At 39.3% G+C, this 27,411-nt stretch overlaps 1 protein-coding gene across 1 annotated transcript in view; it reads right to left on the reverse strand.

Annotated features, from left to right (window-relative positions):
• The window catches only part of EXOC4 (exocyst complex component 4), a 740,765-nt gene that overhangs the window by 542,511 nt on the left and 170,843 nt on the right, over positions 1 to 27,411 (reverse strand). The window contains exon 8 of the mRNA XM_046020865.1: positions 360 to 505. Coding sequence (XP_045876821.1) covers positions 360 to 505 — 146 coding nt within the window. The remainder of the gene's footprint in view (positions 1 to 359; positions 506 to 27,411) is intronic.

Genomic DNA, 27,411 nt, shown 5'->3' on the forward strand with positions numbered 1-27,411 from the left:
ACTCCTGCTGCCGAAATCTGACATACTCTAAAAGCTAATGTATTTCATTTCATATAAAAGTCCCCAGAAACAATTGGCAAGTTTCATTTCCCTTCACTTTACATAAAACACCACAGAAATAAATTCCAAAATCTTTATTAAAAGTCCTAGACAGCCCACTAACCATATTCCAAAACAGCCATTTCCTCTTACAGAAAACAAAGGTCTACAAAATAAAAAGTATATTCACTTCCTATAAATTGCTTCAAATCAGCTTCCACTGGGTGAGGCACCGGCTGCCGAAACAGTGGAGAATCAATCATCCCACTCGGATCAAATACTCCTGACGCCTGCTATCTTACCATCAGGGAGATACTTACTTAAAAAGAGAATTTTTTGGCCTTTGAGGTTTCTTCTTGGCAAAAAAGGCTGCAAAATCGCGTCCAGTGCTGGCATAACTTAGTTGAGCTGATGGTTCAGAGGCCGTACGAGTATTTTTCATATCCAAGTACTCAGTCAACAGCATCTGTGCAATCAGATAAACAGTTTAATGCACACATTTATGACGGGCTACTAAGAAAAGCAATTTAAAATGATGAAAGCCTCATCCTTGACATTCAGAAGTATATTAACCTAGCTATTCATACTTCTAGTTGGAGATCTAAGGAATGATTCAGTATAGACAGAAAGTCATCTATTTGCCATCTACACCCAAAACTGAGAATAGGATGTTAGGCATTTGAACGTGGGGGTAAAGGGGAACATTTTTCTTGAGGTTCCGCTATGTGCCAGGTACTGCGCCAAGAGAGTTAACCAACATTTGTAAACCTCATAACTAGGGCACCTGGGTGGCTCAGTGATTAAGCGTCTGCCCTTGGCTCAGGTCATGGTCTCAGGGTCCTGGGATCGAGCCTCTATCGGGCTCTCTGCTTCTTCCTCTCCCACTCTCCCTGCTTGTGTTCCCTCTCTCGCCATGTCAATCTCTGTCAAATAAATAAATAAAATCTTAAAAAAAAAAACCCTCATAACTGCTAATTGCAGCAATGTCAGCAACAATGATGCAGTACTTACTGAGGGCTTACTATGTTGTAGGCACGGGGCTAATTTGTATTTAAAGTATAACATTTGATTAAAGGAATTCTCAGGTTACAGATAAGGAAATAGTTTAGGGATTGCAGCATGAACCCTGGGAGCCTCACTCAGGAGACCACGTCACATTCCTCACTCTATAGTAAAGGGGAACAAGGGACTCTGGTGACTCTAACAAACTCGCTAAGAGGCACCATGAGCCACTGCAGGCTAAGAGGCGCTAACCTACAAATGATTTCTAGGGCCACTGCTCATCTTGACAGCTTCAAAGCAAGAAAACCAACAGCTTTTTAAATCACAAGTGCCAATGGGTATTATTTATAAAATTGATCCCCTTTACAGGCTCAAGGAGGGGAGGGCTTGGGCTCGAATCAGCTGCTATATTTCCTTTTTTTTTTTTTTTTTTACTTATTTTAGAGAGAGGGTGTGTGCACATATGTGTGCAAGAGAGGGTGGGAGGGGGAGAGGGAGAGAATCTCAAGCAGGCTGAGCTTGGAGCCTGACACAGAACTTGATCTCATGACCCTGCAATCATGACCTAAGCCAGAATCAAAAGCCGATGCTTAACTGACTGAGCCATCCAGGCGCCCCAGCTGTTGTATTTCTAAGGCGAGTGTTCTAAAAAGTTCCCACTGTTGTGAAAGAAAGTGGCAGATCTGGAAGAGAGATCACCATGGTTCCTAAGACCATCTAACGTGGGATTAAGTATATCAACTCATTTCTGTAATCACTTGCCACATTTAAAATTTCAGGATAATCAAGTGTTACAGAAGATGTAAGCAGGTGCCTGGGTGGCTCAGTGGGTTAAGCCTCTGCCTTTGGCTCAGGTCATGATCTCAGGGTCCTGGGATCGAGTCCCGCATCAGGCTCTCTGCTTGGCAGGGAGCCTGCTTCCTCCTCTCTCTCTCTGTCTGCCTCTCTGCCTACTTGTAATTTCTCTTTGTCAAATAAATAAATAAAATCTTAAAAAAAAAAAGAAGAAGAAGAAGACATAAGCAAGCAATTCTACCCATGACCGAAATAAAAGCTTTGCAGAGACTCAGGTTCCAGTAAGTGCTCCTTCCTGTCTGCAGGTGTATATTCATTCATTTGCATATTCATTCAATAAAGTTTTGAGGACCATATTAAATGTTATCAGCAAAAGCATTTATGAACCACACTGTGAGCATGATGCTGTCCCAAGTTTTAAACCCAATTATGTCTGTTATGAGCACATGTGTTACTAAATATTTATTAAGTAACAGATATGTTCAGAAAATGACCCTAATTTGATCTTCCAATCTAGCAAGCCAGAGCTATTATCTATAATTTGGAGATGAGGAAACAGACTTAGAGGTTTGAGAGACTAGCCTATATCCGTATGTGGGTGCAGGAATTAATGGGAAATCTCTGTACCTTGCCCTCGATTTTGTTGTGAACTTATGTATGTGGTCTTAAGGAAAAAAATAAATAAAACTAGCCTAAGGTCTTATAATTAAGGAACAATAGACCAGGATTTCGACCCTGGTGTAGCTGACTCTGTAGCCTGGCTCATCCCCACAACACTCTACTCTTACTGAAAGTATAAAATCTCCCAATGAGAATGGCTATGGGTGGCAGCAAATAGATTTATTTAAGTTTCTGTACAAAGGAGATTTCGCTGGGAAACTATAAAACATATTAATAGATTGGTCAGTGTTTTTCTTAATATGTTTACGAGGCTACCAGAATATTATTCAGCACAGTGATACTGTAATATACTGACAAATACCATCTCTGCTAATACATCATCCAAACTGCCCAAGAGGCAAGGAGAATATTAAATTGGGTCTTGACTTCAGTAACGACTCAACTGAGGGACTTGATGACTTTGTAGATTTGGCACTCAATTACTTGGTAGATCTAGAGCTGATGCTAATAGTTTGTGGGAATTTGTGATCAAAAGAAGGCTAGTAAACCAGAACAGAATTTCAAATTGATAAGATCACAGAAGGATGTCTATAAAGGCACTTGTCTTCATTCAAGTGTTGGTTTTAATACCAATCAGTCTGACAGAAATAGGTTTCTACCAAAGCATGAAGATACACTAAACCAGGAATTCTTTTGAGGTACTGCTTGTCCTAGAATTCAATGGTTGGCCTTGTACAGTAAAATACTGACTGATCAGGGCCTACCTGATGAGCATCCTTAAAACTCAGGTAATTCAACATCGCTGTTCTTTTTCTCCAAGTCAGTAAAGTCCTCCTAAATATCACCTCTTACTTTATTATCCAGTCTTATACATTGGCTTCTCCCCTTCTTTCGACAAACACATACTATTTCTACCTTCTTAACCAAAAATCTTGCTTTGGTCCTCATTCTCTATGATCTTCTTTCCCTTCTGTCCTCAGGTTCCAAACGTACAAAGCAGCCTTCACATGTATTTCTGTGACCATGATACAGTTTAGTCCTGACTTCCCTCCCACGCTCCAGTCCCACCTCTGTGACAGCACACTTGATCTTCTCTCACATTTCTTGGATAAAGTCAAGCCTAAATTCTGAGACCTAAATCCTTTTCCCATAAAATGGGTAATTCCTTCTGTCTTCTTTCTGTGAGGGGTTTCTTGTTCTTACCAGCCTCTGGGTTTAAAACTTCAGAACGGTCCTTGGCCACTTTCCCTCACCTTTGTACCCATGCAGGAGTCAGTACCCTAGGGCATCAGTCTTTCCCAACTCTATTATTTTGTCCCCACCCATCCATTTGACAGCCATCAACTTCAACTCCTGTTGTTTCTCTCACTGTCTGCCCCTGGTCTCGTCTTTCTCCAGTCCCTCCCATACACCACAAACAGGGTGGTTTTCCTAAAACCGTGTTGCCAATGCCATCTTTTTTTTTTTTTTTTAATTTATTTGACAGAGAGAAATCACAACTAGGCAGAGAGGCAGGCAGAGAGAGAGGAGGAAGCAGGCTCCCCGCGGAGCAGAGAGCCCGATGTGGGGCTCGATCCCAGGACCCTGGGATCATGACCTGAGCCGAAGGCAGAGGCTTTAACCCACTGAGCCCCTGCCAATGCCACCTTAAGGCTATTTTGTCATCTGCGCCAGTCTGACCTTAGTATCTACTCTTGATCATATTTTAGTGTCCACAACATGAACCCAGCACTCAATCAGAATCAACTACTTACCTCTTCCCTGAACATTCATGCCTGGGCCTTCTCATTTGTGGAATGCCTGACCTAGGTTACCCTCTTTCCTCGATACCCTAACAAACCCATCCCCAAAACAATTCCAATGTTTTCTCTCCAATGACTCCTTCTCAAGCCACTTTAGGCCAGCTGTCCCCTTTTCCGAGCTCCTACAGTACCCATCTGATACACTGTTAAAGAAGTGTTCATCAAAAACTATCTGATATGATGACTTAACATTTAAGGAAAAGACACCCAACCACCCCAATTTTTGCAGTTCTTTACTTTCATCATAGAGCCATGAAACACACTAGAAAATGAAATATATATGCAGTGAATCACTGAATTTTACAAAATGTGGTAAGAAGCCTTGATATATATGTTTTCAATACACATGTTAGAAATCTTCTCCAAAACAGAATGAGCTCTGTAAATAACCCTTCAGTATAAAAATCTATAATACAAGTGAAATTAAAAAGGGATAGCTATGAGGCGCCTGGGTAGCTCAGTGGGTTAAAGCCACTGCCTTCAGCTCAGGTCATGATCTCAGGGTCCTGGGGTCGAGCCTCACATCAGGCTCTCTGCTCAGCGGCAAGCTTGCTTCCTCCTCTCTCCCTCTCTGCCCAGCTATGATCTCTGTCTGTCAAATAAATAAATAAAATCTTTTAAAAAGGCAGGGGGGGGGGGATAGCTATGATTTTAACAAAAGCTTTGCCATATTTGTTTCCTTCACTGTATTTGGTTCTTTTTCCTAATATCATTTACCACCTGCTGGAAAATACTGCATTAAAACAGGTAGACACCAAATTTTAAAAAGTATTTTTTTAGTATCTCAAAGAACAAAAAAAGCTCCTTTTTCTAAGATGCTTGAAATTTGTCTGAATTAGGCAAAATCATCTACTACCAAGTCTTGACACAAACGTCAGACACCTGGTATTAAAATACAACCGTGTAATTTCTTGGTGATTCCACGTCGTTGTGAATAATGTACTCCATCTTCTAAATTGTACATAAACATTCTAAACCATTACCTATGGGTTCAAATCTCCATTTTTATGAGCAGAAATAAGCCACACACATTGTCTTTTGCCTGGGGAAAATCACCCAAGACTGGAATTCTGGGACATTATATGAGCTAGCAATCATATCTTACCCGTAGAAAACCTAAAGAAGATTATCCCATGTTCTTGCTAACTCTAAATTCCTTCATATCTTTTCTCTTTGTAAGCACAGGTAATTGCTATAATGAGAGTCAAAGTTTATGGGTCTTTTAACTTCAAAGGTATTAATTTGTAGTACCAAAGACAAGAATTATGGAACATAACTGGAAAGCACAGAATAACCACAGATCCCAGGGATATTATGATTCACTATATCTTTTGAATACCTGGTATGCTGAATGGTTCTGTGATAGAAGCCAAGAAATATAATGCTTTAAAGAAAATAGAAATTGGGGTGGTCTGGTATTTCTTCTGCTGTAATATTTGATTAGCAGTTGCAAAGATGCTCGTCAGAAATCTCATGATATACAAAGCAGAGCCAAGATTTTGAAATTTAGAACTTGCTTAGCATTGGTAACATCATTCTAAATGAATCCCTCATTTACCATTCAACCTTCTTTATTTAAAATATTGTTTGTGGCTGCTTCTGTCACAAACCCAGAGTTTCCTAAAAATAAATATGGAATTTACCAGCTTATAGTGAACACATCTCCTGTCTTTAGCTTCTATGTTAATCTAAGTAGAAACATCCAGATCCCTCTAGGTAGTTAATATAGTAAATCCCTTTCACTAGCTTCCCAGCTTAGAAAATCCTTACCTCATCTACAACTACAATCTTACCCCAACTACTCAGTGGACTCTGGTTGCCATGCTTGTAACCATGGAACTTCACCCTCTCAGCCAGAATCTACTCTAGGGGGAGACGGTCAACCCCCAATTAGGCCATCAGGTTCTCTTTCCCAGGAATGGATTAGTGGGATACAGTCTTTGTTGGTCAACGGAGATGAAAAGATGTAAATTCTTTAGGGCAACCTTCTCATACTGTGTGGATGAAAAACCAAAGAAAGCTAATCTGCAGAGAGGATAAAAGAATGAACTAGATGACGAGACAGAAACAGGAGATAGATTTATAGGTTGCAACCTAAGTTTTCCATAATTTACAAGTCTCAAATCCAGTTGCTAATAACATCTTAAATTTTCTACTTTCTGGTTCCACAATATATCCTTTTGGCCTTTATACATTTTCCTTATTTTTTTCTTATGATAGCTTGAATGGTTTTTTGTTTCTTCACCAAGACACCTATGGATATATGACTACACACTAACATGTATCTAGTGACATTTATATCACAATTTTTGCACAACACTGATATCTCATGATAATAAGAGGAGCGGTTTAAACAGATTTCAATCTGTGCACTAAGAAACCAACTCTGTTCACTGCTAACTTCAAATGTTCCATGATTTTACAGCAAAACCATACTGTACTCATCCCACATGATGAATCTGAAAATTAGATTGCTAATGACAGGAGCAATAATAAGGTGAAAAGAAATCACTATGAACTAAGACTACTTCTCTTGAGCAGTATCTTGAATGTGCCTATATTAAATACTATAATTTTCATCTGCTTTTCAAATGCAGATGTCTAGGAGTTTCTGTTATAGGCACAGCAAAGTAGCTTCCTTTGGACTAATCCTTATACCAATAATAATTATAAAAGCTAAAAGATCGGACCAAAAAAATAATAATAGTAATAATTTGAAGGCCATGGAGAGAAAACAAATTGGGCAGAAACTGGTAGCTCTGACTCTTGAAAGCACACTAGTTGAGGCCCTCTGGCTTCTTCCCAGAGGGAACTTCCTACTTTCCATGGAGCAAGGGCAGAACTCAAGCAGAAACTACAGTCTCAATGGATGGAGGAAACAAGACTAGGTCCAGGGACACGGATGTTCAGAATTTGAGAAGAGTAATCCAAAGAAGAGGGGGTAGCAAAATCAGTATAATATGCCCCTCCAACTATTTCTTTGATTCCAGAAAATATTAAAACAGAAACTGAAACAATATTTTAAAAATTAGGGCCATTAAAATTACTAGAAACTATCAGAATTCCCCCATGTATGTTGCTAGTGAATGAAAGGTTAATGACAAAGAAAAAAAAAAAACCAGAAAAATTCAGTTTTTTAATGAAGCATTTTCATTTCCCTGTTGTATAAGGACTAAAATACTCTGCAGTAGGGAAACTGAAAGAAAAATAAACAGTCATTTTGCAAATAGAATGGCTGCCTGCTTAATTATACTCATTATCAATGGCAATTGTGTAATTAAAACCACTATTAGTATGATCTTGTGAATAGTTCCTTGGTGTTTAAAGTAAAACAAACCAAAAAATTCAATGAGCACACATGTGTTTTCTGGTCTTGTACCAAATACCTGATCAGGAAAAACCTAGATCATGTTTAGCTCTCTGCCAACCACAACAGATGTGTTCTGAACAAAGAAAACCCAGTTAATATTTTCCAAAAAAGCGTTCTCATTTTTTTAGTTAAACATATTTAATACCTAAAATATGCAAAGTATTATGCTGGATATAAAAACAGATTCAAAAATAAATCTTTCCTTACTATCAAAACAAATCAATTTTACTATATATGTAAAATTTTATAAGTATTAAATTTTGTAAAGAGTTAAAAGCCAAATCAATCAATCAGTCCTCCCCCTCATATGCTTATCTAGTGACAGACACACACATGAATGACTACAAGGGAAAGTGGTAAGCATCAAGACAAAGAAATTGCTATGAGCACTTACCAAAGGACAAAACTACTCCAACTGGACAATGAAACAAGGTTTCAAGATAATGGCACATGTAAAGACATAAATAAAATCTTAAAACATGTAAAAGCCAAAAACCAAAATGGTGGAAGGAACAGAACATACCAAGAATTGGTGCTGGGGAAATTCAGAGTATCTTTAGCAGTGAGCAAATAGCTCTGGTAAGAACAAAATGAACAATGAAAGACAGACCTGGAAAGTTGGTAAATGGACAAAGTTCTCAGGACCTTTAACACCAGGCTCAGGTACTGAAGTCAATACAAAAGCAGACGGCAATAAAAGGTTGTGAATAAGTCAGTAAAATGGTGATAAAAAACACTTTAAATAAATGAATCTAGCAGCATATGAAATAATAGATTAGAAGAGAATGGGATTTGGGGTAAAATGAATGATTAAGGAATGATGATTAAGGAAGTACTTAACACATGAAGCGAAAACCTACCAAGATTAAGAAAAAAAGAAAAAGAAAAAGAGAGGGGCCCCTGGATGGCTCAGTCAAGCGTCCGACTCTTGTTTCAGCTCAGGTCATGATCTCAGGGTCTTGAGATCAAGCCCGGGGTCAGGTTCTGAGCTCAGCAAGGATCTGCTGAAGTTTCTCTCTCCCTCTCCCTGTGCGTGCTCTCTCTCTCAAAATAAATAAATAAATCTAAGAAAGAAGAAAGAAAGAGAGAGAGAAAGGAAGGAAGGAAGGGAGGGAGGGAGGGAGGGAGGGAAAAGAAAAGGAAAGAAAAGAAAAAGAGGTTAAAGTAGTGAGAATGGGATTGTACAATTAAGGATACATTTGAGAGTCAATGCGGAGGGGGAAAAATGAACAAAATTTAACCAGTTATTCTGCAAAGGAAAAAGGAGGAGAAATAAAAGAATAACCAAGATTGCTCATCTGAGGAAAGAAAATCCTGTGGTTTCATGAACAATAACTAGGAACACAGGAAGAGTCTTTTTCGTATAGACAATAAATTTAGTTTGAAATATATTCCCTTGTGAAGCATATGAATATTCATATTCATGTGTACCCTCAAATGCATAACTGTGAAAGAGGAAATAATGCTGATGAAATTTCCATGATTTATACATTAATTAACTTGCATTAGGACTATTAAGTATATTTCTATACAGTCTCTGAAGGACACTTTGAAGGACACATGCCCTTGAATATCTGTAATGTGATTTTATCCCATAGTATTGCTTAAAACAGCTTTGTTGAGGTATAATATATGTACCATGAAATTCACCCATTGTAGTGTATGGTTTATTGATTTTTAAGTAACTGTATACAATGTAACCACCATCACAATCATTCTAGAACACTCCTGACACTGCAAAATTTCTCTTATGATGTTAGCAGCAGCTTTTCCATAGAGCCTTCCATCAGGCTGAGGAAGTTCCTTTCTAGTCCTTGTTTGCTAAAGGTTTTTGTTTTTTAATCATCACTGGGTGTCAAGTGCTTTCCTGTGTCTACTGAGATGATTAAGTGGGTTTGACCCTTTATTCTATTAATAATTATGTATTACACAGATTTTTTTATAAATCCCACTTAATCATGGTGCATAATACAGTTTTATGTTGATAGATCCAATCTGCTCGTATTTTGTTCTAGAATTTTGCATCTACGTTTATGAGGGATATTGCTCCATACTCTTCTGTGATCTTTCCCTTTTTTATCACGCTGATACTAGCCTCACAGGATGTGCTGGAAAATGCTCTTTCATTTCTCTGTTTTCTAAATGAGTTTACAAAGGATTGGTATTATTTCTTCTTTAAATGTTTGATAGCACACCAGTGTGGCTTCTCTACCTGGAGGACTCTGGGTTTTCTTTTATTTCCCACACCTCCTCACCCATTTGCTCAGCCCCCTACCCTCCTCCCCTCTGAAACCACTGGTTTGTTCTCTGTACCTATGCGTGTTTCCGTTTTTTGTTTTTAGGAAAATTTTTAATTACTAATTTGTCAGAGGACAATTCAGATTTTCTACTTTTTGAATCAATTTTGCTATTTTGTGCCTTTCTAAGATTCCTCCACTTTTTTTAAATTGCCTAACTGGTTGGCATAAAGTTGTTTATAATATTCCTGTATAAGCTTTTTAAATTTCTTTAAGGTGTGTGGCAATCTCTTCTTTCATTCCTGATTTTGATACCTTTTAATTGATCAATCTAGCTAACGATTTATCAGTTTTGATCTTTTCAAAGAATCCGCTTTTGGTTTCATTACTTTTTCTCAGTTGTTCTTCTGAGTTTTATTTCACTGATTTTTACTTTTGTCTTTATCATTTCCTATTTCTGCTTGCTTTGGATTCTTGTTCTCTTTTCTTCCAGCTCTTAGGGTGCAAAGGGACAGGTTGATTGTAGGTCTTTTTCTTTTCGCTCATGGTGTATTTAGAAGTTAGTTGCTTTACTTCCAAATGTTTAAGAAGATTCGAACTTTCCTCCTATTGTTTAATTCTGTTATGGCTAGAGAACAGACTTATTCCATGATCTGGTGTACGCTCGAGTATGTCACTGTGCAATAGTTTCTGTTCCAACAGTGTGGGGTAGAGTGTACCTTATCCATCAGTTTCACTCAAGATGCTTAACCCTATTGTTCAAGTCTTATGTTTTCTGTCTAGCTGTTCTATCAATTATTGAAAAAAATAGTATGGAGGGGCGCCTGGGTGGCTCACTGGGTTAAAGCCTCTGCCTTTCGCTCAGGTCATGATCCCAGGGTCCTGGGATCGAGCCCCGCATCGGGCTCTCTGCTTGGCGGGGAGCCTGCTTCCTCCTCTCTCTCTCTCTGCCTGCCTCTCTCCCTACTTGTGATCTCTATCTGTCAAATAAATAAATAAAATCTTTAAAAAAAAGAAAAGAAAAAAATAGTATGGAAATCTCTAACTTTAACCATTGAATTTTCCACTCCTTTCCATTTTGTCAGTTTTTCCTCCATGTATTTTGGACCCTATAATATTTTGATGGTTATTTTTAACTCACTCAGAAAAAAAAAAAAAAAGACAAATAAAAGAAAGCATGCCAGGGTAGGACACAGAAGTGGTCTCAACTCCCCAAGGCACATTTCTATTTCAATACATTCTCTGCCCATTTCATTCAAACATATTTTAAAGTTCATTCTATCTATTTCTGCCACTTTCTCCCTTTTCCGCAAACTTGACTACGAAGCTCCATGACTTTCTAAACACCATTACAAAGTAAAACTTCAGCGACTGGTTCAGCTTTACTCTGTACAAAGACTAGGATGTTTCCTCACACTATGTTAATGATCCCTTTTAACAGGGCCTTTCTCAGTCTCCTCGATTTCATTTCAAGGATGTCTCCTCCATTTAACATTCTTGCTCCTTTGGAAATACTCTCGTCTCCATGGTCTCCAACTTTGAATCCCCCTCTCTGACCACAATATCCTATTTCCTCCCAACTAATACAAACCTTTCCCTTCTCAGTTTGGGCTCAAATTTGAGACTGGTCTGCATATTAGAATCACCCTGAAAACCACTTTAAAAATAAAGATTAATGTGCCCCACGTTAGAAACACAAAATGAGAGAGTGATATGGAAATGCAGGAAATGTGTGCTTGAAATGGGCTCTACAACTCAACTAGCTGTACGACCTTCACAGGTTGCTTCATCCAGCTAAGCCTTGTTTCCCTCATCTGTGAAATAAGGGTAACAGGATCTACTCCCTAGAATTAATGTGAGAATAAAAGAAAAAATACATAAAATGCTTAACACATAACAGGCTGTTATTATCGCTGGGGATGAGGCTCAGAAAATCTGCTATGGTTTTTTTTACTGCATCCCAAGAGCCATATAACTAAGATATTATCTCCCTGTGCCTTAGAACTTTGGTTTTCTCAACTGTAGAACAGAAGGAATGATATCACCTGCCCCAAGGAACTACCATCAGGAATGAGTGAGTTAATGCTATCAATTACTTAGAACATTACCTGGAGCATAGCAATGTTTATTTATTTATAAATAAATGAACTTTATATAAAATATAAATTTTTATTTAAAAAGTATATAAATATACTTTATTCGTTAAGTAAAAAAAAAATTATCTCTACAGCCTCATCACCTTCCCACTGTTATCCCTCTTCTCTTTCTTCTTTCCTCTTCCCTTTCTCTCTCTAATAAAACCTCAATGGCTAAGTCTAGGTTTCGGCTAGTACTTACTCTCCAGCCTCCTGGAACACTTTCACTTCAGTGAATCTGACTACCACGTTGTCCAATCCAATCGTTTGCATGCTGAATATCCTTACTCTTTGTTCTTGTTCTCTTCCATTCTAGTTACTTCTGCATTTCAGATCACTCCCAGGTCTCCCTCTACCAGCATACTTTCTCTCAAGTTCTACAGATGCACTCCCATCATCTGCAAGAGCGCCTGTCTAGTTTCCACACCCTTATCACAATAAGGAGATGAAAACAGCACAGACGTGAACAGAGTGCCGAGGCGTGAGGTCAACAAACAGCCTGAGCAGACACACTCTTTATCACCACCATTCTTCAAAAGGAGAGAGGGAGGGAAGAAAGAAAAGTCCCCTTAGCTCCCTTCCTTGTTGTTAATACCATTACCATTTCACTCATCTCCCAAGATGAAAACCTGTAGTTAGCTCTGACTCTTCCCGGTCTGGTTGCCCAAATCACTCGCCAAGTCCTATAGATTTTACACTATGTGTGTCACGTCCATTTCCTCTTCTAAATATTTTTATCCTTATGCTCATCCTGTTAGATCCAGTCCTCATTATCTTTTTCAACAAGTGTTACAGTAGTCTCCCAACCGGTCATTCCGCCTCACACGCCTCATGACCATCTAACCCACAGCTAACGCAGAACTCAATGTCCTCATTCTTCTTCTCAAATCCTTCAGAGGCCTTCCCTTTGACTGCAAAATAAACCCCATCTCCTCACTGTTATTCAGCACATTCCTCAGTCCCCAAAGACCTCTGTAGACTTACTTCCCATTAACTGTTTTTTACATAGCTACTGTTTGGTTAAACTAGATTTTGTCCTGTTCCTTACATAAGTCCCAAAGTTTTTTTGGTCATATCTGAGTTTATCCTTTTTTTTTTTTTTTTTTTTTTTGTAACCCCTACTTGTTACTAACTTTTCCATCTATCAAGCATGGGGGAATGAGATCAAGAAAGTCAATCTAAGTATAACTTGATTGACTTTATTGTTTTTTAACTTGATTGATTTTAACAAATACAGGTGCTCCATTCAGATAAGCCCAGAGGAGATATCAACCCTAGGTATGAGGAAGCAGAAATAGGTAAACACCTTTGAAGTTTTTCTTCTCATGGAGATGTAACCTCCATCCTCTTCTTTCAGTGTTCTTTTTGTAGCAGTCTTTTAATGTCCCTTACCCTTAATCTTAAGATGACAGCTAGCTGCCTCTATTTTCACATTAGATGTAAATGTGTGACACACGCTGGTGGGTAGGATGGACTTTTTTACCTTCTTTCCTACCTTGAGGTCAATCTCCCAGTAGCAATCTCCCAGTAGCAATCTCTCAGTAGCAAACATCCGAACTGACACTACTGGACAACCAGTGAGCTTGTTTCCAAAAGCTATTCGCTCCTTCTGGTTTTCATATGCTTATCACACTCATTTTAGATCAACACTAGACGCTGATCGCAAATACCTCACAGAGGGAAACGTGCAAAAACTGTACATGCTTCTGATGATCTAGCTCACGTTTCACCTTTACAAACTCGTGTGTGTGTGTAAGTACACACACACAGATCCTTGTTCACACTGACACAGATACTCACATATACTGAGAAAATAAACATCAGTGGGCATGCTGCGTGGACACATCATAGGTCTTTGCCTCCTGAGAAGTCACCACCTATCTTAACTGATAACTGGGATATCACTCTCACTGAAACCCACGTAGCCATTTATATCACTCAAGGACTGATCTTGTAGTTAATCTGCCTTCTCTCCTGCCTCTTAGTTCAGGCCATGCCTCTCCTTTGTATCTCTGTTAACATCTAGCAGAGCGTCTTGAACAAAGTAGGTGCTCTCCAGTAGGTCACCTAAATTCAAAGCCAGATGCTCTAAAGGGCAGCTCCATATTGATGTTTTACGGGGGTATAGCTCAGTGGTAGAGCATTTGACTGCATATTGATGTTTTACATTCGCAGATGAGCTCCTTGGAGTCAAACTACAGTCCCCATGGTGAAACTTCAGGCTTTTTGAGGTACATTAATTTACGCACATCACAGGAATATCATTTATTAAATTTCTGCTCCAATGAGATAAGTGCTACCCTAGTGACCTGAAAGAGTTAATGCATCTTGGAAAAGACCCAAATTGCTCTCTGGAGACAGTTTATTCAATTAAGTGTCTCCAACCCAGAATTTTCAATTAGCAGTTCAGTTACTACGAACTCCTTCATATTGGTTATCTGTAATCTGTGAGCATCGACACACCTACAGGAAACAATGTTTGCTTATAGTTCATTCAAAATAGAATCTTTAGGATTTAACAAATGCGGATGCAGATTCCATTAACATTTATTTTGTACCCACTGAGTGCCAGGAACTGTGTTAAATACCTGCTCATGAGGATTCAAAAGGAATATTCTGAAGAGCGGAGGATAATGGGTATTGGAGGCACTGAATACACAAAGCAGGAGATCATAAAGACAAATAAAATGGCTCCTTTTTTAAGGAATCCACAAAGATCTCAACTGAACCCACCTAAGGCTTTTCAGAATCTGGTTTCAGGCTATCTAATCACATCGTACAGTCTTCGTATGAATTATGTATATGGTAAATTCATACAGCACTCACTGCTGTGAATATGTGCCTATTAGCCTTATCTCAAATGATCTTCCCCAACGCCTAGACTCCAACCTTCCATCAAGGACCAGTTCAGCTCCTATCAAACACACAAAACCTTCTCTGACCAACCTCTTTTAAGTCATCCTTTACCATCCTGCAGGATCCACAGATGGTTACCCGGACTTGGTAATTAATCATATACTACTGTTTACAGAACTTCCCTGAATTTCTCTCTTAAACTCCCAATGTGACCTGATAAGAAGGCACTTTGTCTAATATTTCCCTGTATTATCATAAATTCATGTCACATTGAAACATCTTAACTAAAGTCCTTCATAATCAAAGGAAGAACTTAATATCACTCATTTCTCAGCTTTGCCAACTCCTACATCATAAGAAAAATTCTGTCTGTGATGTAAGCAAAATTCTTCTACCTGAAGGTGATGAAATACATATCCTTCAGGCAAGACACTAACCGGATGACCCATATCTGTCAATAGCCTGGTTAAACCCAAAATAATCCTACTTCATCACTTTTGTTTCCAGGAAAAAAATTTCCACATCTACAACAAAATCTGTGATTTTTATACATTATTTTCCCTGAAATGTTCTGTTAATTCAAAACATGGGATTAAATGATTTCACTTATCTAGTACACTCGAGGTCAGCCCATAATCTGAAAGGTTAACCAAATTAACCGCATTGCTGGTTTATCGTAAATATAAAAAGTTAAGGGTTCAAAAAATAGAAACTTAACTTTACTGATATTTATGGCATTAACTCTTAATTCTTTTAGACTAGATTTCCTACGTAACTTTAATTTTTCCCAAGTGTTTTATTTTGATCTTTTATTTCAAAATAATATATGTTCATAACTACAGAAACATATAAACATATACAGAAGCATCTTTGAGTCTTTTAATAGTACTGTTGTATGCAATATATTTTATTGATTTGCCTTTGTTGGTAGTGCATTTCATAATTTTCTCTTGTCATTCCTCTCAATGATAATAAGCACAGTGTTCTACACAATAAAGGACCTAGTAAATGCAATTATGTCCATCCAGAGAACCCAATTTTATCAGCAAGTGAAATAAAACCTGCCAGACTGGCAGCATATGGTCCAATAAGATTCTTTTCACTCTCAATTATTTAGCGCCCATTTTCCATACATCAGAGCACATCACAATTTGTAAACCGTATTCCACCTGCCTGCTCCGACACATTTAACTCCTCCCTTCTGCCCCTAGGATGGAGGGGCAATGTCTGAACAGCTGATGCCAAAGAGTTTCAAAAATAAGTGGCCTATCAGAATCACCTGTCTCTGCAAAATCCGCACCTGTTCACTTTAACTCTCAGAAAGATGACCATGCCCAGCAGTGGGGTGTAATAAAAGGAAACGTGGTAGGATGGTTAATATGACTCATTCCCAGCCACTTGACAGTGAATGTTTGTCGACGTGACTTCAGAACGTCAGAGGGAGGGGGAAGCTGAGCCTAAGCCTCCTGGCTGTGAAAACTTCACAGCTCAACCGAACTATCCCTGGCCCTATTCTTACCGGGTAATGAGCTCATACCATAAAAGCAAGTCATGGAAAGGAAAAAGACAGCATGCTGTTTAAATACCAACCGTGTTAACTCGGAAGCAATACAGCACAATTCGTGTACCTCATGTTCTCTGCTAATTGCTTAAGACATCCTGCCACGGAGGAGACAGCAACAGTAGCCAGGACCTAGTCTTCTTTAAATGCCAGCTCTTAATAACAAACTCCAAAAAGGTCTTAATTGCATTTACCAGGAGCTCATGAACTTTAAAAGTTGTTAATCAGATTTCCATGTAAATGGAATGACGATTAAAGGTTAAGTACAGGTTTCTGAAATTTCAGAAGTTGAGAATATATTGCCCTTCATAGGGGGAAAAAAAACTATCAGCCTTGACGGGAACCAAACATCTTAATTAAACATGCAGAAGTACCATGCTTATTTTTATGTGAAGTTCTATTTTCAAATGTCAAAGTTAATCATGCACTTGACTAAAAATGCGCACAATTCACTCAGCCAGCGAAGAAATGCCTCGGTATTCTTTCCTGAGACAACATCTGCAGGTCTCCGAAAACGTCTCATGGTCCCTCGGACCCGATCCCTGCCTGCGCGACACGGAACCCGGAGAATCACAGTGAAATGCCTTCCACACAGAGATCTTAATTGCTCTCCATCTGAGGAGTAATCTAAAGCCACACGTTTTCAATCAAGTCTGCTTCATATTTATGTGGCTCAGGAGAAACAGGAGATGCTTCCCCCATAAATTTGCTGCACCTGTGTCCCTGGAGTGACATGTTGACAAACGAACATGACATCTCCTCAAACTCCAGTAAGAATTTACGATTCTTGGAAAGAATATATTTGATCAATTATACTGTCATCACAGTTGAAAGCAAAACCGTGTCTTTGGAGTGCACTCCACAAAATTTGCGAGTGCTTGTATTCCGCAACAGGATATAAATGACAGGTTCCCCAACCCCCGAGTCAGGTCCTCCTGCTCTAGCACTCCGTCTCAGATTCTCCAGCTTGAGAGGAGCTAGGAGGAGAAGGACTGAGGTGAATAGCTGTGTAGTGCCCTAGCCAAAACAAGTGCAGGGCTGGAAATCGGAAAGTATTTGGTGGCGTGATATCTAGCTCATAAAAATAAATAATTACTCTTTAAGCTGGTTACCTGCTTGTGGAAGGAAAAAAAAAAATCCCTTCTGCAGCCCTACTTTTTCTGCTTTTTGTCCTGATTATACTTCTAAGTCTCCCTTCTTCTATTCCTTCTAGGAGTCTGAGAAATTTCCAGTGTTTGCTCAACACAGGTAACTACGTCCCACTTTAATAGAAAAGCACTGGTACTTAGTGTTCCTACCAAAGCTACAGCCACAACCGCTGTCGGAATTATTTCTAGCAATTGCGCTAGTGTGATTGCATGTGGCCACAGAGCCAACCCAGGCTCTTGTGTCTTAAAGAAATCCAGAAGGGAAAAAGTAATACCATATAATAATTAGCTCATTTGAGGTGAAAAGAGAGGAAGCAGGGAAGAATTTTTAAATGGTTCTTTTTGGAAACTGCTCCTGCTGAACTGGGAGGTCCTCTGAGTAGCGTGTGTGCTTTTCAAGGACCGGCACCACCATGACGTCTCCCAACTTTCAACTACAAGGGGCTCCCTCTTCCTGAGGACAGAGTGTGAATTTTACGTTTGAGTCAACCCACCACGTGTCGGTAAAGCTTTTAATAAGCCATCTGATTGAGAAAACGATCTCACTCAATATGGCAAGGCTCTAAGGTGCTGGAAGACGGATATGCTGAGAAACCACACTTGCTTCCTGCTAGGGGCCCTTTGTGACCAACAGCATATGGGCAGGCGATGGGTCAGGAGTTCAGAGAGTCTGAGACAACATGTTCTTCTATAACAGTTTCTCAGTAGGAAAGTATTTCATTCTCCTTTATATTTCCCCAAAGAAGCTTACTGGGGGAGGGGGGGAGGGGGGTGGGGTGTGTGTGTGTGTACATGCAATGAATGCCAACTGAATAAATGGTGTTTTGCAGATGAAACTCATAAGCTTGGGGTGACTGGGTGGCTCAGTCGTTTAGGCATCTGCCTTTGGCTCACATCATGACCTGGGAGCCCTACACAGCAGGGAGTCTGCTTCTCCCTCTATCTCTGCCCCTCCTCTGCTTGAGCGTGGGTGCCCAGGCTCTCTCTCTCAAATAAATAAAATCTTTAAAAAAAAGAAAGAAACCCATAAGCTTGTCCTCACCAGTACCCTGTTCTCCTAAAGTACCCAACAAGACAATCAGGGCAGGGCTTCAATAAAGACAGAACGCAAAATTCTTAGGAACTGGTCTTTAAGAACAACCTCTCATCAACTATTACCACCACGATATTCACCGTGGGCTTCTAATGAGACTGACCTAGGCAGTGTCTCACACAATTAAGCCACCTCATCCCAAAATCTGTGCCTTTATTCATTGAGCTGGACACATCTGAACAACCGGCTGATTTCCTCCTGCTACAAATTCAATCACTTTTCAAGAGCCAGCACAAGTATCCGCTTTACACTGATGTTGCCATTCCTCTCTCAAGCATTTATTGACTATAAGGCCCCGAGCTGGGTACCGCACACCCCAAGATGCAGGAGACACGGCTTGCCCGGGAGGAGGTCCAAGGATTGCTCGGTGGTCTTCCGTTCCTTTGAACTTCAGCTTCTCTGCTAGCTGATACAAATAATGCTGTAAATAAAATTAACCTTAAAAATATTACAATATCACACCAAAAGTATCCATTCAAAAGGAGCACTCAAACAGCTATTTCAGCTGCTGACTTGGCTCTCATTTCGGTTCTCCATATTCCCTGGCCTGTTTCTGTGATTTCCTTTATTCATTTAATCAGTATTTAGAAATGCCTTCTGTGGGGTAGTCACTAACCTAAGTACCTTAGTTTGTCACTGGGCTGCTATGTGGAATGACCCAGTTCTCCAAATCACCTATCATGTCCTTTATCCTGGGCTCTGTGATGACTGATTCCATACTGGTGATAGCTGCAGGCCAACAGAGAGCTCCGAGAACCCGGGAAGATACATCTACCATCAGGTACGAGAGGGTCATCTGCACCATTCTGAGCAGCTAGTAGAGCTCAATCCATGATGTCTCCTGACTTGTCTCATGCATGAGACACTGATTAGGTGGTCTAGAATCTAGTTTTCTCTTATTACCCAATCTACTGGAGTAGCCCCATCTGAAGTCTCTCCCTCCTCAAGGTGTTCAATTAATTATATGATCACATCAATGTAAACTACGATGGTGTGCTCCATTAAGCCGAGAGCTTATCATTCCTGATAGTGAGGTACTTTGACTCAGAGAAGATATAATAATTAGTCCCTATTTTGTTGGCCCTAGTAAAGCTATTCCTTCTTCTGGACCCACAGAGCCATTATGTAAACATTTTCTAGCCACACATTGACCCCTCAGAATCTGGTGACCCATATGAATACCGTGATTCTAGCATTCAGTTACAGTAACTCACAAGCAGAAATTAGAATCGCTAATGACAATGTATAGGCTGAGGAACAGTTGCTTTCATTTCCTTTGCATTTACTTTCAACTGGACAACATGTATTTATCTTTAAATAATAGCCTCCATGGATAAAGGAGAATACACCTAGATTGAATGCAGAATGTAGCATAGCAACCAAAGACAATTCTGGTTTAGTGCAACATGGAAGGAAACAGACAGCTAATATAATTGATTTCTTATAATATATAATCTCAGAGAGTGACGCTATTATAATCAATAATCCTTAAATTAGTAAGTAACATAGTTAAAGAATATAAACTTATGATTTGGGACGTGGTGGATCAGGGAATAGCTATTCCTGCACCACTGATATTTTGTGAAATTCCATTTATTTAGCGGCCTTAAACACTGCTAGGACCACAGATGCGTTATTCCATTCTTAAATCAAAATAGCAGGAAGTTAAAACCCTTAAGTCTACAGAATGCTAATTATGCATATTATACATGCAGCTTCAAAGGTGTAGTCAGCACTTTCCCATCCAATCACTAGCTCAGCCTTCTCCACTGATAGCTTCCTATGTGTGTATCTACCACCTGAAGTTTCAGATCCATCAGCTCTGAAACAGCTTTCCAAGAAACCCAGACTTGTCATAATAAAAGGTTCTATAGAAGATAAAGACTATTATTTGTTTCTCATGGGTCAGTCATGATACTTCAGAAAAAAAAAAATCAGTGGAACCTAGATGGGGGTATTCTTGAGCTTTGTCACAGATGGGCTGAAAGTTGACAAGATAATCATCCTATTAAATAAACATCACATATTGCCACCTTAGAAATATCTTCCCTTTGTAGCGCAGAACAAGTTCTGTTTTTGTAACCTTCAGCCTAATGACAAACCAAAGCAAATCCTCTTAAGGACTGAAGGTAGTGCTGGAGAAATAATTAAGATATAATACAAAACATAAAAGCAGAGTTATTCTAGTATAACCAAAAAATTCCTTCTAGAAATGAATTAAAGAAAACATCTTCTAATCTATGAGAAACTGAATATTTAGAATGTTTTCAGTCCAGTTATGTGTGAATAGGGGTAAAAATGTAATAGCAGCCTGTCTCTAGTTTTCTTTAAGATTGACATTTAAAAGCCACCTGAACCACACAATTTAGAACTTAATCATATATTGTCTTGAAATGTCAGTGTTGTTAAAAATATTAGTTTGATCTCTACTAGGAAGCAGTCTAAGACAAGCACCATCTTACACTTTTTCTTTATCTCCCGCATTATAGAGGTTGCTCAATTCCAATGACATGAATAAGGCACTTTTTATCTAAAAAGAAAATCAGCCTGCTTTCAAAATAAAGTTGTGTGTTTAACTTAGAACATGTAACTCCTAACCATGTGTTACATATTCCAAAGAAAACTTTCTAAAGAGAGGAATACCCTGCTTGCAAAAATGGATAATTAACCAAGAAGATGCCTTTAGGAGAGACTACTTGCTTCAATACATGTTTAGAAGCTTACTAACTTACATGTTTATGATGAATTTTCCTTAGAAATATGTTCTTAAAATAGATACAACAGGGAAAAAAAAAAAAAACAATTAAGAGATTTTCTGGACGCTTTATCAGTAGCCCCGAAGTTAATCACTAACTTTGGAGAAATGACTTTTTAATTAACAGAAAATGTAATGTTTGAAATTTTCAATACACACTTTCAACTTTAAAAGTATTAAAAATCTGTATGGTATTATCTAAGAGACAATGCCAATGAGAAAAGGTAAAGGTTTCATTTAAGGATACTCTGAAAGCAAGAGAAAGCAAATGTAATCTCTAATAGAAGGAAGCATTAGTATTCCCCGCCATCAATTATCACCGAGAATTTTCACTATGGAACTTTCTACTATATTCCACAGAATCTGGTCAACCAATGTTATTAACATCTCTGAGCCTTATTGCAGGAGGAAGAACTATATTCCTGCTTTCATGTAAAATGATTTCTAGAACCCTGCTCTATTATTTATAATTCACGGTGATTTTTATATTCTCACAGCCCACTACAGATTTTTCTTAGTGACTTATGTTAGGCTCTTTTAAAGCCTCGTTCCTATTTATGGTTTATTCTCATCTCGGAAAAGGTGACGATCCATTCCAGGTACATGTGTCATGATAAACCTACAGGCTGACAGAGGGTGGACACACGTGGACTTTACAGAGTGGAAAGGAGACTGACGAACAGCTGGCCCTTGTAAGGTCCTTTTCACCTGGAAGAAAAAGGCATGTGGTCTACGGAGGTCAACCAACCTCTCAAGACAGAGTTTAAAAACGGACATGTGTTTCAAATGTCCATATACTGCTCATTTGCCCAGAGTAAACGCAAAGGCCAGCAGTTCATACATGGAACATTTTGTTGGCTGTTCTGTCATTATCGCTAAGGACATGTTTCCACAGTGTACATTTGTTAGACTGTCAGCCGCTGCCAATAACCCATAATGGTGGAGCGTCAAAGCCATCTCGTTAAAAATAACTTTTAGAAGGAAAAGAACCATTATCCACCCTTGGGGGCATGAGCTATTCCGGACATGCGACACACTCAGAGAGCGGACGGGGGCTCGGGTGTGGCGGTGGCAGTGGCTGCTTGGGCTGATGCTGCTTCACACTCTATGCCTGGGCTGTGGTACTGGGCCACCTCTGTGGTCACCGGCGTTCTCCTCAGACACAGCACGTACTGCTTCTCATCACTGTAAATGACTCTTCCCTATATTTCTCAGGCCCCAGCGTACACACTCCCTCACATTTTAACGTATCTAAAATAGTGACAACAAAATAGTTATCCGCAATTGTTTTATATAAAAGATGTACATATTTAGGTACTTTTCCTTTTCCTTCCTAATCTTACATTTCTCAGTATCTTAGTATTAAGGACCCTGCTATAACGTCTACTGCTAATCGAAGCTTTATTCCTCTCCCCTCCTCCTCTCTGCTTTTCTCCCCCCCACCCTGCCCCTTTTTATGTCTTCAGCTTCTTTTTCATGGCGAACGCTGGGTTGTTCAACAAATCGAATGCATTGGAATAATTACCAGACCCTCACCTCTTCTCAGTAGGCAAAAGCTTAAAAGCAACACAGCAATGGGAATACAATTAATACTCCAGAATTGTACACTTTAACATGGTTAAGATGGTACATTTTATGTTATGTGTCTTTTAATGATTACAATTTAAATAATAAAAGAGCAAGACACACGGTCTCTCTGGAGTCGTCCTGTTAACACAGTTATGTCTTCTCAACTCAGAATCGCTGATCTCCTTCCATCGCCATAAGACAGCTACGGGCTAAGCGCGTCCACCCTAGTGACGCACTGTTAACCGACATCTGGAGACCCGAACTGAAGAAACATCAGAACCGGGGGTCCATCTCATCCCTCACACAGCAGTTCACTGAGGAGCAGCCGCCCATTCAAACCCCTCAATAAATGCCTGTGACTCTTCCTCTGTCTCCAGGTTTTTAAATAAAATATGTCTGGGCATGAGGGAGAATATACCAAAAGGCAAAAAAAAAAAAAAAAAAAAAAAAGAACAAGGTTCAATAGTATGAGTCTATCAAATGAAGAAAGAAAAATTCATCTGGCCAAGAATGCAAGAAAGAAAATTAATAAGTAAAATGCTAGCAAGTTACCTGAGTTAATAAATATTCAATTAATCTGTGTTGAACATATACATTTATAATCCCCTTTAAAGCTAATGAAAATAAGATTAATAGAGGTTCATGACCTAAGTTGCAAGTCAATACAAAATCTGGAAGAGGAAAGGAGAAACGAACATCAGACTTTCAAGTTACAATGTTAACTTGGTGTCAGACTCTAGCACCCCGCACAGTCTTTCCCATATTTGCACTAAAATATCCATAAGTGCGAAAGAAGACCAAAAAAACAACTCACCGTGCTCAAACTCTGGCCCACACACAACTACTGCCAAAATCATTAAAGAACTTGCACGAAATACAAGGCTGAGGGAATGGGGTTAAAACCCATACCTTTTTGGTTTACACTTAATGGTTTAACTGAGACACCCCTGGAAGCAAAGTTAGTCTGCTTGCCTGGAAGGGGGTAAAGCCCTCCCTCCTCTTCCACTGTCCATAGTCTCCAAATCAAACAAAACTGAGCAACATTCACGATTACACAGACAATGACTTGAGGCGGCAGCCCTCCTGCTACCACCTCATAGCAGCACGTCTTGTCCTACAACCATGAGAAAGACCCCTTCAGCACGTGCACCCGAATGTTTATGGCAGTAATGTTCAGAATAGCCAAAATATGGAAAGAGCCTAGATGTCCATCCACAGAAGAATGGAGAAAGAAGGTGTGGTATGCAACACCATGCAGCCATCAAAAGAAACAAAATCTTGCCATTTGCAAGGACATGGATGGAACTAGAGTGTACGCTAAGTGAAAAAAGTCAGTCAGAGAAAGACAAGTATCACATGATCTCACTGATATGAGGAATTTCAGAAACAAGACAGAGGATCCTAGGGGAAGGGAGGGAAAAATGAAACAAGATGAAACCAATCTATTTCCTGGAGATGGAGGCTCTGCCAAATAAAATCCTCTTAGGTAAAAGACAAGAGATAAGGAAAAGAATAATCATGGAAAATGCATTTCTGTTTATTTTCATAGGCCGTCTATTCTCTACATATCAGGGCGTCAAGCAGAAATGAAGGTTGAAGATTCCATCTCCAGGAAATAGATTTGCATTATATAAAAACCAGGAACTGAGCTTGCAGATAGACACATGACACTGATTTTTAGCGGTAAACCCCAGAAAATGATTTCATTAGCACACAAATGTTTTAGTAATAAGCTCAAAAGCAGTCTTCATATTCCAAAAGTCCGCACAGTCTAGGAGGATATCCTCTCCTTGGAGAGTGAGTAAATGGGAAAAAGAAAAAGTGAGCAAGAAAAATTTCAAGAAACTAGGAACGACAAAATGTCAATAAATTCTGCCATCTCCGGTAGCATACAAGAAGAACACATGGCCTCTTGTAACAATGAAAGGAATCTTTGAAAACAGGCTAAAAAGAAAAGACACCAGGATCAGATTAAAAAAAAAAAAAAATGGACAAAGGAAAGATAAGAATTGCAAGGAAAACAGAAATGTTGTAACAAGAGAGAAACCTACAGTAAGTGCAGCAGGTTAATAATTTATATACTGTAAAGTTAAATCAGGGGTGCAAAACACAAACTTGAGAAGTATTCCCAAATGTAGATGGAAATAACAACAAAGATTAAAAGGATTGAGAACAGATGATGCCCATCAAGATTTAAGAACAGGGATTCAACCCAAGAATTCTAGAAATAAGACTTTAAAAAAAAAAAAAATCATGTTTACATATGTACGCACACATACACAGAGACAACACACACACCATGAGTTATACTTTCTTGCACTAGGGGAAAAATATCCTATATAAAACAAAAGAATCTACCACATCTGTGGGGGGGGGGCACAAAGGGGGAGGCACGAAAATGAAATGACCCTATCTAGTTCGATCTCACTTGTGATGTAAATGAAATTAGCCAGAATAAAGAACTTCTAAAATGAACAAAAACTGAGGACAGCTTTACACTTTCTCCAACACCATATGATAAAAGACTATTGAACACTGTCTATAGATTTTTAAGAGAAAAGAGAGGGTCCACAACAAACAAACAAACAAACCTCCTCTCATTTACAGAAGCTCAGAGAACATAACTTGAGAGACTTCAGAGAATAAGGAACCCGTGTTCTCGGGAGCATATTGGTTCCTCAGGGCTGTGCTAACAAAGGACCACAAACCGAGTGGCTTAAAACAGCAGAAGTTACTCTCCCGGTTCTGAAGAGATCAAGTACGAAGTCAAGGTGTTGGCAAGTCCACAGCTCTCTGAAGGCTCGGGGAAAGCCTACTTCTTTGACACCTCCCAGTTTCCGGGGCCGACCTGGAGAACCTTCAATCTCTGCCTCCAGCGTCACATGGCATCCGCCCCGTCTCTTCTCTGTATCCAAATTTTCCCCTTAAAAGGACATTAATCTTCATTTTTTAAAAAAAGATTTTGTCAGAGAGAGAGCGCGCACATACAAGCAGGGGAAACAGCAGGCAGAGGGAGAACGAGACTCCCCGCTGATCAAGGAGTCTGACGTGGGGCTCGATCCCAGGATCCTGGGCTCATGACCTGAGTCGAAGGCAGATGCTTCACCAACTGAACCCCGTGGTGTTCCAGGACATGAATCTTTAGAGCGGGGCTCACCCTAATACAGTAGGACTTCATTTTAACCAGATGACATCTGCAAAGACCTTACTTCCAAATCCGGTTACGTTCACAGGTACCAGCGGCAGGACTAGAACCTATCTTTTTGGAGTACACAATTCTACCCACGATATCGCGGAGAGGGAAGGAGAGGGAAGGACTCAGGTACTCTGGGCTACCGAAGATGAATCGAAATTAGGACTCGGGACACAAGGAAGTCACGACACAAAGGACTGCTGGGCTTTCCCAGCCTTAACGTTAAGAAAGGAACTGGACTGAGAGGAGAACACAGTGGGCACTGTGGGCAGAGAACACTCCGCTGACCTGTGCCCTCCCTCTTCTGCCCCTTACCTACAATCGCTTATTTTGACTCACCGTCGAAATGTTTCAGTTAGACACTTGAAACAATAGCAGTGTTATTCTTTCTACCACTAATAATGGCTGACTATTTTAAGCACATTTGGGACAATATTCCAGGAGAGCTACTAAATAGAAAGTATATTGTTCTCTCTAAAAAAGAACAGCTACACAGAGCAACATAATAGCCTTTTTAATTTTTTTGGCCTAGAAACTTAAGAAATAACTTCACATCTCTGAAACTTGATTGAATTACTTCAATCACTGCAATTTTTTTAAAACGAACTCTTCTCTCATCTAGGTCTAGGACTATGACTGTATTATGCATGCTTAAAAATAATTAGGATGTAAATTCAACTATGCTTTAAAAAAATCAAAAGTAAATAATACAAATGAAAGTTAAAAATTATCCCTGGGATATAGAATTCTGGGTGATTTTTAAATTTCATACTTTATATACTTTCTCTTTCTAAACATGTCTATAATGAACACACAACTACATTTATAAGCAGAGTAAAATGACTTATTTAAATAAGTGCATAGAATTTTACATTCCCAATAGCAGAACAATTCTAGGACTTAATGAAGCAAAAATTTAGAGAAGGAAATTCACTAAAATGTAAATGACACTTATTTCTAGGTGCTGGGAACATGGAAAAATTAACTTTTTTCTGTATTTCCCAAGTTTTCTGTAATGAGCATGCCTCATTCTTGTAACACGAAATAATAATATAGGAAGAAAGTGGGGAGGGGACGTGCCTGGTGGACTCTGCAGGAAGAAAAGACTGAACCCACCTTCTTTTCCCATCTGTAAGATCTCTGTACATACTCTGTTTGGGGAATAAGCAAGCAGAAGTTTCTGATTGCCTAAAACACTGTGTAATAGCAAGGAATCAACAGTGATGTTTTCATGC

This window comes from Meles meles, chromosome 10 (assembly GCF_922984935.1).
Source record: "Meles meles chromosome 10, mMelMel3.1 paternal haplotype, whole genome shotgun sequence".
Taxonomy (NCBI): domain Eukaryota; kingdom Metazoa; phylum Chordata; class Mammalia; order Carnivora; family Mustelidae; genus Meles; species Meles meles.